This window comes from Emydura macquarii, unplaced genomic scaffold, assembly GCF_026122565.2.
Source record: "Emydura macquarii macquarii isolate MOO-44397 ecotype Brisbane River unplaced genomic scaffold, CSIRO-AGI_Emac_v2 contig_2422, whole genome shotgun sequence".
Lineage (NCBI taxonomy): Eukaryota > Metazoa > Chordata > Testudines > Chelidae > Emydura > Emydura macquarii.
This window is the reverse complement of record NW_027132559.1, coordinates 39,469,358-39,487,081: the sequence shown is the minus strand read 5'-3', so window position 1 is coordinate 39,487,081 and position 17,724 is coordinate 39,469,358. Positions and strand designations below refer to the sequence as shown.

The 17,724-nt window shown below is 37.7% G+C and overlaps 1 protein-coding gene across 3 annotated transcripts in view; it reads right to left on the bottom strand.

Annotated features, from left to right (window-relative positions):
* Positions 1–17,724, bottom strand: part of PLXDC2 (plexin domain containing 2) — a 350,669-nt gene that overhangs the window by 134,554 nt on the left and 198,391 nt on the right. For all 3 annotated transcript variants that reach the window (XM_067562334.1, XM_067562335.1, XM_067562336.1), the window contains 2 exons: positions 17,487–17,633; positions 11,596–11,665 (listed from right to left, as the gene is read on the bottom strand). In XM_067562334.1, coding sequence (XP_067418435.1) covers positions 11,596–11,665; positions 17,487–17,633 — 217 coding nt within the window. The remainder of the gene's footprint in view (positions 1–11,595; positions 11,666–17,486; positions 17,634–17,724) is intronic.

The following is a 17,724-nucleotide window of genomic DNA, read 5'->3' as shown; positions in this document are numbered from 1 at the left end:
CTAATTTCTGCTAACAAATGGCTCATCATTACATGTTGAATGCTTCTCCTGTGTGGAAGAGCCCAAAGCAGCAGGAAAGGTGTGTAAAGTCCTATCTCAGTGTTTCAGAGTGGCTTGAGTGATATGCATTAATACAGTCAGTCAGCAAGGTAAGTTCACCCCACCTGTTCTCCATCTATGGCTACAGGTTTGAGAAAGTGGTAGCTCTGCTTTAAGGGAGGTGCTGGTGAAATGTGTCCAAAAGCTGAGGCTCCTCTGCTTCCCGAGTGGTTTCTATGATTGGAAACCACATTGTAAGAGTTCCAGTAGCTTTGACTTATCCCAGATCCTTTTCCATACTCAGAACTGTGCTGCTGTCTTCTCTCCACTTAATGCCATCAGCCAGGTGGACACAGTTCCCTCCTCCCCAGATGCACCAGCCTCCACCTCCACTCCCCCCAGCTTTCTTCCTCCAATAATGGTTCCCTTACCTATGCCAGTGCCCACTGTCATTTGCTATCTGGGTCCCCAATAGCCTCCTACGTCTCCCTGCTACCACCCCTTGTCCCTCTCCACATCAAGGCACCTCCGCGGGCCTGTGGCCTTGAAAACATGCATCGCTATGTCCAGTGTACCAACCCTTCCCCAACTCATTTACCTCACAATTGTTAGATTGCTGGTTCCCTACCACACTAGTGCAGCACTCTCTCTCGCCTGTATATTCCCAGCTCAAACTGGAGAACCCTATCTCCTACTCTGTCATCTTCTTCACACTTTCATCATTCCTTGTCCCTCTACCCTCCGCCCGCCGAGCTCCATAGACTACAACTGGTCAAAACACCCAAATCCCAATGCCGCCCCCCCCGAGCTTCAACCTTCCCATTCCCCATGTCCTCTCCTCCTAGCTTCAGAGCCTTCTTTTTCCCCTTGGGGCTTTGAAATCAATGGGAATTTGCTTGAAGAAGGACTAAGTAAAAACCAATCAGGAGCTTCTGGATTTGTCCTATGGAGTATGTTTCTCTGCTCACTCTGGTGAAATTAATTGACATTACATTCCAAGAGCTTGCTATTCCAGGAGTTACTATAGCTGTTTCCTTTTAATTAATAAGAGTTAATGTAATTAATTAAATAGCCATGGCAGATATCACCTCAATTAACTGACTTGAATCTACATGCTTCAAGTCTACAATCACAACCAGTATGCAAAGAACTCCATTATTTATACTGTGCAAAGCAATTGCTAGTTTTGATAAAGAAATATGGTGTCCAGAACGCTATTTAAATTTAAGAAAACTTGTGAGAAACACAGGCGTGTCTGGATTCAGTGCAAAAAGGGCAGACTGTAAATTGTAACTTGGAGACCAAAGAAAACCTCAATAAAATACAATAAAAAGAAATCTCAAGTTGAATGTTCTAAGGCCGCCAAATCAGCAAAAAACTGGGAGTTTTAAAGGAAGTCTTGCTTTCTTTCTAAATGACAAGTCTGGAAAGATTGGCTCACTTGAAGGTCACATTGACCTATTGTTCTGAAGTCACTAAATATTGACCTTCCAGGAAAAGAGTAACAAGGAAGCAATTAGATAAACTATTAAAAGAGGGAAAATTTCTCTCCTGTTTATACTCAATGAGCACATCTAGTCATAACAGCACCAAGAGCCTAATTCTAGTTTTGGACTATCTATCGATGCCGAAGAAGATTTTTGCAGGGTTTTTTTTAATATATGACAGCTGCATGGGTATTTGTTTGTTCAGCACATTATACCCATTCTACAGTGCTTTGTACATATATATAGGAGGGGAAGAGAAAGGAAGGAAAAAATCTGAGGTTCCTCTTGTGTTGTTTCCAGCTAAAGGCTCCCTCAGAGGGGAAGGGGAAATCTTCCTGGGCTTCCCAACTTCATGATCACCAGAATGCACAGGGAAGGAATCCCTTGTTCTGCCATTGGTCTTGTGTCCATGGAACAGTCATTAGTATAGCATTTAACTGTATTATCTATCTCCCAGATTTCCATGTAGAAACCTAGGAGCTGGATGATACTGGCATAGAAAGCAGCCAGGTTCCTTCCCCTCTGTATCTCCAGATCTGGTACTAGCCCACTGGGAGCCCTAAACAGGAATATTTTTGCCCTTCACCCCCCAAAACACATACTAATAATTAACAGGGGAGCCCCTTGAGCTGCTTGGGGCCCAAGCAATTGCTTAGTCTGCTTATGTCTAGTGCCGACTCTGCTCCATTACCACCCCTAAAGAAAACAGAGCCCTGTTTAGCACAAAACCTCAATACAGTTTCTCTGTTGTCAGCCTCCTACAATAACCTAGTGACAAAACTCATTTCTGGTCAATTACAATTTCTCCATACAAAATTTAACAGTTTTAAAGTACAACATCTCCAGGCCCTGCTGGGCTTGAAATGGGAGCTTTAGACCATTGGAAAGGAAAGTTCTAGATTCGCAAAAAGATTCAGCACTGAATTCTAGCCCTGAATGACCTAAGATGCTGGTCCTTAAATCGGTTACATTTTTATATACAGTCATGTTATTTCATGTTTTTAGAGGTGCTTTAGGTTCCCTCTCAGCATCACACACTTGGGGGTTTGTTAACTATGGCTTTACATATGGTGGATATAAATAAAACTGTCAAAATAAAATTTTAAAAAACTCTCAAATGCATTCTTAGAATCACTTTTTATGCACAATGTGTGACAGATACTAACTACATGAGGGCACAGCGCGGGATAAAAGTTGTATGTATTTAGAGTCACAGATCCCAAGGCCATAAAGGACCATTGTGATCATCTAGTCTGACCTCATGTATAACGCAGACCACAGAACTTCCCCCAAAATAATTCCTACAGCTTATCTTTTAGAAAATCATCCAATCTTGATTTCAAAACTTTCAGTCATGGTCAATCCATCACAACCTTTGGTAAGATGTTCCAATGACTAATTACCCTCACTATTAAAAATGTATTCCTTATTTCCAGTTTAAATTTGTTTGGCTTCAGCTTCCAGCCATCGGATCGTGTCATATCTTTTTCAGCTAGACTGAAGAGTAATATAGTATATATATATAAATATAGTAATATTAAATAATGTAGGTACTTATAGACTGTAAGCAAGTCACCCTTTAACTTTCTCTTTCTTAAGCTAAATAGATTGAGCTTCTTGAATCTATCGCTATAACGCATGTTTTCTAATCCTTTATTCATTCTCATGGTTCGTCTCTGAACCCTCTCCAATTTATCAACATCCTTCTTGAATTGTGGACACCAGAAATGGACACAGTTCTAGCATGGATCACACCAGTGCCAAATACAGAGGTGAAATAACCTCTGTACTTCTGCTTTTGTGTCACCTGCAATCTTTATCAGTGATAATGTTATGTTTTCTTCCAGGGCATTGATAAAAATATTAAATAGCATAGGGCTAAGAACTGATCCCTGCATGGTCCCACTAGGAACATGGCCATTTGATAATGATTTCCCATTTACAATTACATTTTGAGACCTATCAGTTAGTCACTTTTAATTTATTTAATGTGTGCCATGTTAATTTTATATTATTCTAGTTTTTTAATGAAATGCTGCGTGGTACCAAGTGCAATGAATTACAGGAGTCTAAGTATATTATATGAACACTATTATTTTTATCAACCAAACTTGTAATCTCATCATAAAGAACACATCAAGTTAATTTGATAGGATCTAATTACCAAAAACCCATATTGATTGGTATTAATTATATTATTGTCCTTTAATTCTTTATGAATAAAGCTCCTTATCAGCTGCTCCATTATCTTGGCCAGGATCAATGTCAGACTGACAGACCTGTAATTACTTCTCCCAGTCTTCTCGAACTTTCCTAGTGTTCCAAGACTTAATGAAAATCAACATTAATGGTCCAGCAAGCTCCTCAGGCAGCTCTTTTAAACCTCTTGGATACAAGTTCTCCAGACATGCTGCTTTAAAAATGTCTAACTATAGTAGCTGCTGTTTAACATGAGATACCTGCTGTTTAATGTGAGATAACTGAGATACAGGTGGAATGGAAAGAGAGTTATCATATCATGTGATATGACTACATCATCTGTTTTTCCCCAATATAGAACAGAAATATTTATTGAACTTCTGCCTTTTCTACATTATTATTTATAATTACATCTTGTAATTGAATGACACCATTGTTAGGATTCTTTTTGTTTCTACTATACTTAAAAAAAAAAAAAAAAAAAAAAAAAAAAACCTCCTCCTCCTCAACTTTCCTGGCAACAGATTTCTCCTTGTGTCTGTTTGCTTCCCTTATCAATTTTCTATATTTTGTACAAAGCACTGTACAAAGAGTAGAATGTTCTGAATAAATAAGAACCCAAGCAAGTGTCATGCAGTATATAACTTGCCTAACCAACAAGGGACTTTCATGAGTAACACACCATTCCAAACTCACACTGCTAAAGTCTTTGTAAACACATATAATGTATTCCACGATTAGGCACTACATGACATTTTTCTATGTCTGAGTCCTAAAACCCCAGCATTCATAGGTACCATTTCTGTATGAAATTAGAGGGCATGCTTGATGGAAGAAATCATGTCGGTATCAGTAATCAGATTCATTTTTCCAAGTGCACAATGAAGGGTATGCTGGAAGTTTTTGTTCCTAAAATCCCATAGTTGTGTACCCTGGTAACATTACTGATGTTAAAACTTCAAAAATGGGTTTAAAAAAAGCTCTCTTACTATTGCTAACTATGACTATAAACCATGGCATGTATGAATCTGGCAGAACCACAAAGACCTGTAAGATTCAGCTTGATCAGAGTAAACCCATAACTAAGCAAGCATCAGCAAGAGCAATACAGAACTCAGAGCAGTTCAAAAGGAAATGAGAAACTACAATACATTATTTCAACATAGTGTAGTCCACTATATGTTTCTGTATCCATCATATATTACTATAGAAGTATAGTGCCACCCTCTCTTAGATCAATGAGTGTCACTGAAAGAGGAAAAAAAATGGACGTGCATATCCTTGTAATTTAAAAAATGAAATTGCTTTTTAAAAAAACTATATATATAATGTAGATCCACTGTGGTCCATTTAGTTCAGTATGCTGTCTCCGACAGCAGACAATACCAGATGCTTGAGTGGAAAGTGCAACAAACTGTACTAGGGAGAAGTGAGATGCACCTCAAGGAAATCTCCTCAATCCTAATAATTAGAGAGTGTCTTAAACACCTGAAGCATGAATTCTAGTATTCCTACCTCCTCAAGCTTTTACTTTTATAATTCTAGAAATTCTTTTTAGTCTTATAAATGTCCCATTCCTCTTTGAACCCTGCTAAGTTCTTGGTCTCAGCAACATCTTGTGGTAATGAGTTCCACAGTCTGATTATGTGTTGCATGAAAAAAAAAAGTCCTTCATTTTTAAAGTCAGAATTTAAAAAAAAAAAATCACATCTTGACAGAAACCATAATTAAAACATAAAAGTATGTCCATATATAATTTGGTACATTTTCTCACTAATGAACTATTCTTTAATGACCATAACTGTTCTTCAGAATCAATCCATAAAGGAAGGTTTCATGATCAAACATTATTTTTACTTCACATGCACAACCTTTTTGTTGTTACCAAGTACTTATTATTAAAACTGGAAACAAGTGATCTTCACATGGTTTAGATCCTCAAACTACACATTGCCTCTAGCAACGTCATTCATTTGGAGAATACATTTTCTCAGCAGTATCATTTTGCTACATGGAAAGCACAGGGGCTAACATCACTTTATGACCCTAGGGCTAGAGACACAGAGGATAATCAAAAAACTCAAAAACCTTGTTAGAATCTAGTAATCAACATGAGAGTTGGGGCGAACATATACATTACCAGAGGTTGTACTTCCTGCCACCCTTCATAACTGTGCTAAAGACACACTATGGATACTATTGAAGAGAAATGCTCAGTTGTTGGTCAGATGAGGCAATAGGAAAAGAGCCTGCTAAGTAATTTACACTAGATGACACAAGTCTGCACTTGAAAATGTAGAGCAATGAATAACGAAGCTAGCCTCCTACAGAGAGAAAACAGTGAAGAGCTATTGGTACCATTAGTATGGAAAATTAATACATTTAAAAATAAAAGACACTGCATTGAGGGGGATGTGAAGCCCCAATGCCCACAGGATAGGACTGGGTCTCCTGACGCAGTCCCTCCCAGAGCTCCACAGGGAAATCTTGTGCTCCCTGCTCCATAGCCAGCCAGATCTGCTAGCTGGCACTGGTGAGCAGGAGGAAGAAAGGCTCCTTATGCTTAGCTCCCGCCTGCCTATGCACGGGACAGGAAACAATTCAGCCAACGGTTCGGGTAGGTTTAGCATGGAAATATCAAAAAGCTGAGCAAATGAAAAATAAAACCTGTTGGCTTGTAAACCACAAATAGAAGAAAGTTTCACAGACATCTGACACTGAGCAATTTATTATGATACTTTCTATTATTAAGACCAGAAGCCCTCCAGAGGTATTTAGAGATCATAAATAAATACCAGAGTTAACATATACAGGAATCCCATGTGACAGATATTGACCTCTCTAAGAACTGCACATGATTAATTATGCTAACAACACTTAAACAGTTTTACCTTCTAGTCATGAATTAAGTAACCTTGTTGAAATAGAAGTTGATGACAATGACACATTAAATCCTCAAACCAGTCATTTCATTCCCACTTTAAGTTGGGCCTAAAACAATAACTTCTTATCAAGACTATTCAGAAGCAGCAACTGATTTGAGTTTAACAGATGAAACTGAAAATAGGTCTACATCTATGCAGCTTTTTCAACAGCCAGATTTAAAGCTGTAATTTTCCCGAGGTACAGCTCCACCCATGGGTGAAATAGTGAAAGCTGTTGGGCAGACAGGACACTGACAATCATTTCACCATCATGACTAACTTCTATTTTAACAAGGTTATTTAATTCATGACTGGAAGATAAATGAGTTGTTGTGTTGTCATTAATGTAATTAATCATGTCCTGTTCTTCGGGAAGTGGACAATGTTATGTTAAATTTGTCATTCTTTTGATCACAGGATAGCCTGGGGAGATCTTCCAGTTCTCTAATAATAGAATGTATCATAGCAGAATGTTGACTACCCAGTAAAGTTAGCCCAACAGTGTAAAACCACATGAGCTCTGGCCACACTACAACTTTCGTTGCTGAAGCCAGTAGTTTAGATACAACATTTGCATGTATACTCAAAGCTCATGGTTAGGATCAACACTTCCTTCTCCTGCTAAAAATGCTAATCTTGAATCTTAGAAGTCTCACAATTGCAGAAGGATGGAGTAACACAAAGTTATCTTGTTACTTTCATTTTTACCAAAACAATATTTTTAAAACTAATATTGACTAAAGCTTATTGGTTCCACAATTAGTTTTGAGGGCAAAGACAAAAAACTGTTATACATGGTGATAACAAAGCCAGAATTAACAGTGTACTAATGTCAGTGACCTAGATAAGAATTTTGTTAAAGACATGTTTAGCTTAACTAACATGATATTGCTCATGTATATTTGGCACAATATGTTGTGTTAAAAAACAAACTATCAAATGAAAAGAATGAAGCAAAATGATCATTCAGAGGTACATTATCTCTGAGAATACCCCTAAGAAAAGTACTGTAAAACAAAGTAAACTTTCATCAGATATCTGGGTACTTTCCTTTAAAATTGCCTTCCTTAACAAATGTAAAATCATCACTTTCCTCGAAATAACTACTGGTGATTGGTGAACCTTAAAGGTTTGAATACTTATCGAAACTGAACTTCCAAAAGTTCCTATTCTTATCTAATTGCTTATCCACATTTCCTTTGGCTCCCACTGCTTCCAGCTCAGTGACCAAAAGTCCTTACTGCAAAATACTAAACCAGGTTCAAATTATTTATAGTGTTCAACAAAAATTCTGCAGTTTGGTGAAAATGAAAACCTTTGTAGAGTCTGGCTTAGTTTCCCCAACCCTCACTCCATTGGATATTTTCACAACTTTATCATTTTGAACAACATTCATTTGGAAAAGTAATTTGTTATAAAGAATTCTCCTTGTGTCTAAGAAACCTGAAGTCCCTACTCAGACAAAACTCCCACAGAATTCATTGGGAGTTTTACCTGAGAAACCTCCTACACTTGTGGCCACTAAAGGATTTAGAGAGGCTCTATGAAGGGAGATTTGACAGCAAGGAAGGCAGGAGGTGTAACCACATAAGAAGAGTTGCAGAGGAAAGAGAGGGATTTGAATGGAAATGCACACATTCTACTACTGTGATAGTAAATTGTTAGGGCTGTGGAGAACGTCTCCCTCAACTCCCCAGTGAAGGTTACACGAGGAGGGAAGGATGGAGTCTGTGGAACTAGAGGGTCAGTGACCCCTGAGGAAAAGAATGAAGCAGTGATGGGGCGACTGCTATTTTCCAGCTGCAGCAGGGGCTGGGGAATGGCACCTCACTAGCTCTGCAGCTTGTAAAGGAGAATTCTTTCCATCCCAGGCACTAAACAGGGCCACCCCAGCATACAGATCATTTACTTGGGTTTGGTGCTGGGCTGAGGATCTGCTTTTGAGCAAGCACTATGGGAACGTGCACCTGATATCTGGCGCTTAAAAGTAAATGCAAGGCCAAAGTGGAATGGAAAACACAAGAAAAATCCCTGTAGATATTCAACAGGTTCAGGATAATGTATGCCAGCTTCCCCTCAGATTTCTGTTGATAAGAAAGATAAAATCTTGATAATGAAGTTCATGACACAATTCTGTATTCTTTTTATTGTGCCTCATTGTAACCAATCCTTAAACATGCAGAAGAAAAATTAACACAAATCTTTACTCAATATTGTCACCTCTCCACGCCAGCACACACTAAAGCAGTTTGCCTGAAGGAAAATCAGCTACAGTATTTTAACCCTGAGATTGAAAGTACTGCCAATTAATCCCTACTGCCCCAGTGGCTGCTTGTTCTAGTCCCTTCCTCCCCCTTTACAATTTTGTCAAGTTCAAGACCATGTTAGTATTCAACTTTCCAGAAACAATGATCAGAGATCATTGAAATACTAAGTGAAAATTTCATTCAACAAACTCAATGGCAGCAGCTATAAAGGAAATAGAAAATTCCATAAAACAACTATGTTGAAAAGAGATTAAAGACTGTTTCAGCATCATATCCCAATGCAGACCCTTAAGAGCAAGAAAATACACAGTTATGGGATGCTTCATAACCACATCTTAATGTTTGTACAGCACGTTTCTGATGACAGTTAAAGAGTTCTGCCTCTTTTCAAGAAGCTTTCTTCCCATAGAGAAGAAATCCCTTTTCTAAGGAGAGATTCATCTCCCACATACTGATTACAAATATTAGCAAATATTCAAAGTTGACATAGGTGCATAGATTAAGTGTGCAAGGTGTTATGTGTTCCTAGAGGAAGCATGGGGTTGCAATTATGTTACACTGCAAGGCACATTACTGTGCAGAACTATTCCCAGGACTGAGTCCTAAGCCTACACGCTGTAACTATATGGTAAAGGGAAAAGTTCACCTTGCTCAGACTACACGGTGAACCAGAACCTGAACCTTAACACACAGCCCTTCCTACAAGCTCAACCAACACTCAAAAGAAAATCTGTTGCTTCTGGAGGGAGACTAAGTATGTGTCATCCATAGTACTAAGCCTTCATCTGCACAATGGAAATAGGGCGCTCAGCAGCTACTGACTTGAAAAACTGGTACACTTGCTAACAAGCAAGTATAACACTGCTGTGACAGTGTGAACCCCTATGTTCACCTCTTTTACAAGACTATGATAAATGTTGTACAAAGTATACCTTGTGAGGTATCATTTGAAAACTCATAATCTGCTGAACATTATTGTTTTCGTAAAATATGTGTGGCGACATTGTGTATAAAATTATAAAATTCTACTGTATATGGTATGTTCCATGTCTGGGAAACAGCTTCAGACCAGTTCCCCATAGATAAAAGGTTAAGCCAACACTTCTGCCAAGTGTCAACAAAATCAAATGGACTATCACTTGGTTAAGCAGCCATTCTTGTGACAGCTGGAGGTTCCTGTCCCCAAGACCTCCTGTCTCCTGAACCCCAGCTGGAGATGATTTTTAAAGGGAAAAATAATTATAAGAAATGAGAAGAGACGCCCCAAATCATCTCTCCCTTCATCTCTACTCACAGCTTCAACAACACTTGAAAGACAAAGGAAGCATCATTGGACTGGGGTGGGATCCTGACTGAAAGATTCAGCCAGTAACACTGCTAAAACATGTGGTTAGAGAGACCCTTTTGCTTTAAATTCATTTAGCTTGTTTAGCTAAATATTAGTTTGAGTGTTATCCTTTATTCTTTGTAACCAAGTTTGACTTTTATGCCTCATTACTTGTAATCACTTAAATTTTTCCTTTCTGTAGTTAATAGAATTGTTTTATCTAAACCAGTGTGTTTGGACTGAAGTGTTTGGGAACCTCAATTTGAGATAACAAGATCTGTGCATATAATTTTCTATTATTGAAATGATGGACTTTCTATGAGTTTGTTTTTGTCCAGAAGAAAAGAGCTGGGCAGAACAAGATGCACATTTCTGGATGAAAATCTGGGACTCAGAGTTTGCTGGGGTCACCCTATAATATAATTCAGAAATGACTGGCCAGAGCACTCATATAATTTAGCTGGGAACGATTTTGCATGCTAGAGAGTGTGTAACCCAATTAGGAGTGGTTATTCTCACAGCAAAGCAGTGTAAAAGACACCTCAGGTTGGGGAATTGAGGGGACACAGCTGTTCAGCACAGATACCTGGGCAATGTTACAGCTGCCCACTACCAACCTCCTCAGCCAGTGAGAATAGTTCCCCATTGAGCTGTGCAGCTCTCATCCCACTAGTAGCTTTCCTAACATACTTTCCTCTACCTGCATTGAGCACTCTTGTTGGATAAACTGCCTCAGAAATTGTAAATCTGTTAACAGAAATGAGCCTAAACTATGATGTTCAGATCCAAATACAAGTTTCCCTAAAGTTTTGAGTCAGGCCCATTATACAGATAAGCCCAAGCCACAAAGTTTGGAGCTGCATAAAGTCTTTCGCAGAATTGGTGGAATCGTCTCCAAACAGGGGAAAGAGTTCAGGCCCTTCTCTACTTTTTATAGAGGTCAATGAAAGAAAAAAATTTGGAATGGAAAAAAAAATTTTTTTTCATTTCTTTCCTGCTTAAGTTTCCTCTCCTCTGTGGCTTCTGACCAATTTCTACAACCAGCATTACAGCTCTGATCATAAAAGGAAGCAAAAACAAAAGGAAAATGGGGAAACACTTAAAGAGAAAATTATTCATGCTATTTCTTTTTCTGCTGAAAACACTTTTAGATGAGTTTCACTTGAGTAGCTGGAGGTTTTTCAAGATGACAATTATTTTGTTATGTGGTTTTTGTGGAAAGCAACATTTCCCAAATAAATACTACACTTTATCTCTTGACATCTGAAAAAAAACAACACACCAGTATTTTTAAACAGCTATAGAAAACTCTTGTCAGATTCCTTAAAGTGAATGGGTAGAAAGCCACTTACCCCCAGTTGCCACCGTAATTTCACGTAGGAAATGGCCATAAAATGGAAAATCAAAGGACAGATTCACTCTCTGCAAGGAACAACAGCAGAAAAGAAAATCAATCATGTGAGGAATAGGAAGAAAAAAATGAAGTGTCTTCCACTTCAAAATGTGATTTACCCATTAACTGTTGCCATTTTTAAAGCAGCCTTGCCATCCCTCATCTGGAATCCCCAGTGGTTAAACTGAAAAATAATGTGTTGCAGCTAAAGACCTGAAAGCACACGGAAACATTGAATCTACACCACTGAAGGAGTTTTTTTGTTTTGATTTTTTTTAAATAAAACCTCCCAAATGGATTATTCCATTCTGTGATGGGCAACCATGATGTTTGGGAAAGGTTTCCACTAAGCAAGGTTATTTCTGTCTTTTTCTTAGGATGACAACCATCACTATTTCCTGGCTATAATAGAATTTGAATATTACAACATATGCAAATATTTGTCCACTCCATCAATTGCAGGCAATGGTCTGTACTTAAAAAATCCTTCAAATATATTTTTCTAAGCTTCTGTCTTGTTTTTAATTTGTATACCACCTTTGGATTGAATTTGGCTCCCCCACAATAGGATTAGTTTCTTCATCCATCAGAGATTTTTAATGACTTTTTTGGCATGAAATTAATCACTGAAGATTGACAGTGTCTTGAAATTAGATTTTCTTTCCTCTTAAATGGAAACCAGAATTTTGAAGGGATTTATTATTACGTTTTTTGTTTACAATTGGAACAGCAAAATCCATTTTCTTAGTGCTAACTGGACTGTATAGACTTTCTCTCTCTCCATCTATATATATATAACTGAACACTTTGAGGCAACATGGCACATTTAATGAAAGCATGTGAACTAATTTAAACACAGTTTTTTCCATGCATGTTTTCATGTATATAATGTGCATACTCTATTTACTTGTCCATGTGCTTCCTTCTGTTATACATTATTTCCAACAACACTGTTTAAAAAGACCAGTTTTTCTGACCAGAACAACTCTGAGGGACTCAGGTAAAACATCACCTAATATTGGGCAAGAAAAATATATACTCTTAAAATAAAGAAGAAAGGAAACAGCAGCTTTTACTGTTTAAACAGCTATTGTCACCTCTCAGTGACCAGCATAGCATTATTTATTTCTTCTTTCTCCTCTTTGGTTTATTTAACTTTTTTCTTCCTTTCTTATAAGCCCATTCATTTTTCCTACTGCATATCAACATCTTCCACAATCTGTTTTTAACCTTCACTGTTCTAGGCATTGCCACCAAACTATTTCTTTCTGCTCAGACCTGAAAATAGAGCGTTTTTTGGCTTAACATTAACAATTATTAGTTCCACCCATATCTCTTCTTATCCCTGTTTAACTAATTCAGAATAGCTTTTACACCAATCTAGAATCACACTGACAAACAACTGTGTACCTCAGGAATCTAGCAGGACTCCAAAGTTACTGCAATGAAGTTGTGCACTATTTAAAAGCTGTACTATTAAAGACCCATCCTGTGCCCATTCAACAAATATTGAGCTTCCATTGATTTTATTCATGCAGTTCTTATATCCTGGAACTGTAATACCTGTTAATACAGATGATTATTTAAATCCTAATATTGTAATACAGAACATTAAGGTCTGTTTTTAAAGGTGGGGTTTTATTTATCTATAGATGGAAGAGGTATTTGTCCATTAATTATCTTAATTTTGAGGTGATGGTGGAAGAAAGGTGACACCATAATTTTTAGCATTCCCAGAAGGAATCACACAGAAAATACTTATGGGCAAATTGCCATGTCAGAAATACTGGTTTCTTGACGGGTCAGTCCCAGAGAAATTGTTGTATTCAATAGGCAATTCTTACAGAAATGATATCCCATCATGGTCGTGAAGTGGACATTATTAATGGACTGTATACAGAGAGATGCATCTGTGCTAATAGCTGCACAACTTTAAAAAGACACTGTACATACTGTAGGTCTGTACTTAATTTTCTTTCCTTTTATCCATTAGGAAAGTACATTTTCTTACTCTGGAATTTTTCTATTTTTTCTAAATTTTCATAAATTATTTTTAATACTTCTAATTCTTATTTTCTGTTTTCTGATTATCTAATTTTTCACAACCAATGTTCTCTTTTTAAAAATAAATCAATGCAAATACTAATGAGCTATCCTACAATAATAAACCACTATATTAGGACAGCAGAAGGAAAACAAATCCAAACATCACTCAAGATACAAATTTCAGTGTCAAAATTCCAAGTAGTTCTTTATTATAAAATAATTTTAAAAAGTAAAGCTACAAAAATAGTGGAGGCTCTCATTCAAGAAATGGGAACATTTAGATTGCCAAATCATTGAAACATTGAGGCAGGAGGTCAAATTTGAGATCTTACTGTGAATTTCAGGGAAAACTAAGTGTCCAATGAATCTTTCCAAATTATAGCTTTGCAAAATTACTTTTCCAATTAATTATTACCTCCAGCTCCGAACAAGTTGATACAACGACGTTCAAGCTTTATTACATCTGTTCAGAATCCCCAAATTATAAAATGCGCTAACACTGAGCTTTTAAGCGAATCTGAATCCTTGTTTTCCTATACTAAACAATGATCCTTAAGAAGTCATCAGCATCTAAATCACTAAGTCTCAGCAAGATGTGTGAATTGACCTTTCATTGAGTAATGGAGTTTCATCCCTGCACAAGGAGATGAGACACACTGCTGCCCAGCTCCAATTAGACCACTGATTTGGCATTTTTGACACTATACTAGTTTTATGACTTCTTCTTATTTCAAAAATCGTCATCTTGATCATTTGTAAGGAAGCATAAAGCTGTGAATTGGGGTCAACTGCAGCTATAGCCCACACTGCTTTTCTCTAGATGCAAGATGAGACTCTTGACTTTACTATAATCAGTCTTTTACAATTACTTTTTTTTTTTTTTTTTTATCCTTTGAACTAAAAGTCTTAGTCTTTGGGCTAGCAGAAAACTGAGTAAATTATGAAAGCGATATTAAAAGCATAATTCATTAAAAAAAAGCTTTTAGTGTATAGATTCATTTTTTGATTTTCCTTTAAAAAAATCTATGTAGGAGCCAGTTTGTAGAATGTGTCTAATTCCAGAATTTCTTTCCAGGATAGTTTAGCAATGCAGCATATGTGGGTGTTGCATGATCAAACACCCAAATGCAAATCACAGAGAGAGATACACACAGAGAAATAAAACCTTTCCGGCAGATTCACTAGTACTTATCCATCTTTCAGAGAGAACATAAAACAGAGGTCTTGAGAGAGGTCTTAAAAATAACAGCAAAATCTATGCCTGGATTTTTTGTGCCTATAATTAAATGTTGAGGACAAACATCAGTACTTACATCTCTATCTATTATGGACACAAAGCAAGTGGGATCACAGTTACTTTCTGAAGTGGACTTGAAGTGATTTAGTTAAACAGCATCACATCCCTGTGTGAATGCTGTTAACCAGAATTAAAAGGGACCTTAATTTGGTTTAGTTTAATTCATTTTGAGTTAATTCACACAAGGGTTTAATATGGTTTAATTCATCCACTTGAAATCCACACCTTTAATTAATTGGAATTAATTTTTCTGGATGTCACCATGTAGACAAGCTCTTAGGGCTGGTCTACATGGGAAACTTACATTAGCAGCGCTAGGTCTCTCATGGACATGAACAACCCACACCACTGGGAGACATAGCTGTGATGACCTAATCTCTGGTGCAGACAGGCAGCTCTTACTTCATCAACCACCTCTCAGAGAAATGGATCATCTATGCCAATGCGAAAACCCCTCCTGTTGGTGTAGGTAGTGTGTATACTGACGCGCTATAGCAGTGCAACTGCAGTTGTGCTGTTGTAGGGGCTTAAGTGTAGACATACTCTTAGGCCTGGTCTACACTAGGAAATTAGGTCAGTATAACTACAATGCTCAAGGGTGTGAAAAAATCCATACCCCTAAGTGACACAGTTAATCCAACCCTAACTCAGAGTAGACAGCACTAGAGCAATGGGAAAATTCTCCCATCGATCTAGCTACTGCCTCTCATGTAGGTAGAGAACCTACACTAATTGAAGAACTTCTCTCACTGGCAGAGATAGTGTCTTCACTGAAGCACTCCAGTGTGGTGCAGCTGTGCTGCTGCAATATTTTAAGTGTAGACAAGCACTTAGATTCTGTGGTATCTGAGCTGCAGAACTCCTCTTCTCTCTGCCCTGGTGAGCATTATTATACACCCACCATAAACCCAGGCTAAAAATATGTCAGTGCGTTCTAAGTTAAAATGCGCATGCAGGAAAAAAATATTTGGCAGCCTTCACCTGGCATTAAACATTATGTAATATTTCTAATTTGAATTTAACACTAGATTTAGGACCCCAGTATTGCCAGAGTTTTTCTTGTCAGGAAAACACTTCACCCTGGAAAAGGCACTGTTAGTTCTTTTGTACAAAGTTTTCATTTTTTCATTTGCATCTAGTCTTTTTTCCAACTCAGATGTCAAGAGAGTGCTCACAAGAAGGAGCCTTTGGCAGAGTAGCAAAATCATGAAATATTCTTACTTGTGGCACACTTCCATTCCCCTCACTAACTGACTCAGAAAGTGTGCAGAAGTCACAGATAACTGATACAGTGCTTTATTAAATTCATTCCAAAGATAGGGAACTGTCTGAATCCCTTTATTTCCTTTATCCCCAGCTCCTTGCAGACTTTTTAGAAATTTTTTTCATCTTTTGGGTAGGCAAAAGATTGCCTGAATGTAGTACTCTGTCAGTCTAAATCCAGTGGATTTATTGCCTTCCTCAAGTTTTTGAACTCTGAACTAAATCCCACAGTGATTCTTCTGTCACCTACTTCCCTCTGAGCTTGTCATCTGGCTGGTGGGTTTATTGGCTATGAGAAATAATATGACAGAACCCAGTGGAGAAAAGAATTTTAGCTTTGTTTTTCTTCTTTCAGCCTCAAAAGATGCCTCTTGAATGTTTAAGAACCATTGAGCTATCAAGCAAAGGCACTACTTGTTGTTTTTTCAGCTGTCAGAAACTAAACTCCTTGCTGCAACTAACTGGGTGGTAAATGAAGCAAGAACACTGTGTCACAACACAGAGTCTTAATTTTCCTTATGTAATTAATGCCAATATTGGCTCTTCTATTCAGGCAGTTTCCAGCACTTGGTCAGACATGAGAAAACAACTTGGAAGTGATGTAGCATCCAATTATAATTAGAAGATAGCTGCTTATTTTAGTATTTACGCTACAAGACAGCGTGATAGGAATTAGCTAAAGCAGATTTCTAATCTGGAAATAGAATTACATCTGCCATTTTAGCTATTGTCATTTGACAAAAAAAGTTTAAATAATAATTTTTCGGCAAAGATTTAAGAGTTCTCAAAAGGAAAATGTGGCTGGTCTTTCATACAAATTTGAGGTGCAAACAAAAGTCTATTCCTTGTTGGGGTTAAACACAGGAGTAACTTAATCTTGAGTCCAGTCTTGATGCAAATGAAGCCAGAGGCAAAATTCCCAATGACTTCAACACCAGCAGGATTGCTTTGTGCATCCTAGTTTGTGATCTAACCTCGAACACTAAGGTGAATTTTCAGTTCATCTAGAAAAAGCTCCTTGAGGAAAATATCCCCTGAGTAATATGTGCAACAGGTGCACAAAAACAACATGGATTCTTTTTATCACAGCACTGTACAGGCATCCATAGCTCTGAGCTATAAATTCAGAGGTGAACCTCCTTTAGTAGAAATTGTCCTAGATAATTATTGTTGTATCAGTCCTAGGAGAAAAATGTCAGTGCCAGTCAAAGAAGAAAAATATCAATGTATAGCAAATCCCTTACTGCTGCTTGCCGATGGGTATTGGACAGAATTCCATGGATCTTCACTTTGTCTTTTTCCATTTGGTCTATGTTCACCCACAGATCTCGGCTGGTAGAATCAAATGGGCCATATGTCCTGGAAGTATAGTAATTATGATCTGTATCCTCCTGTAGGGGGGAGGGGGAGAAGAGGGAGAAACACACAAAACCAAGTACAGATTAAAATGGAAGATGTCTCCCAGACATTTCAAAATTTTGC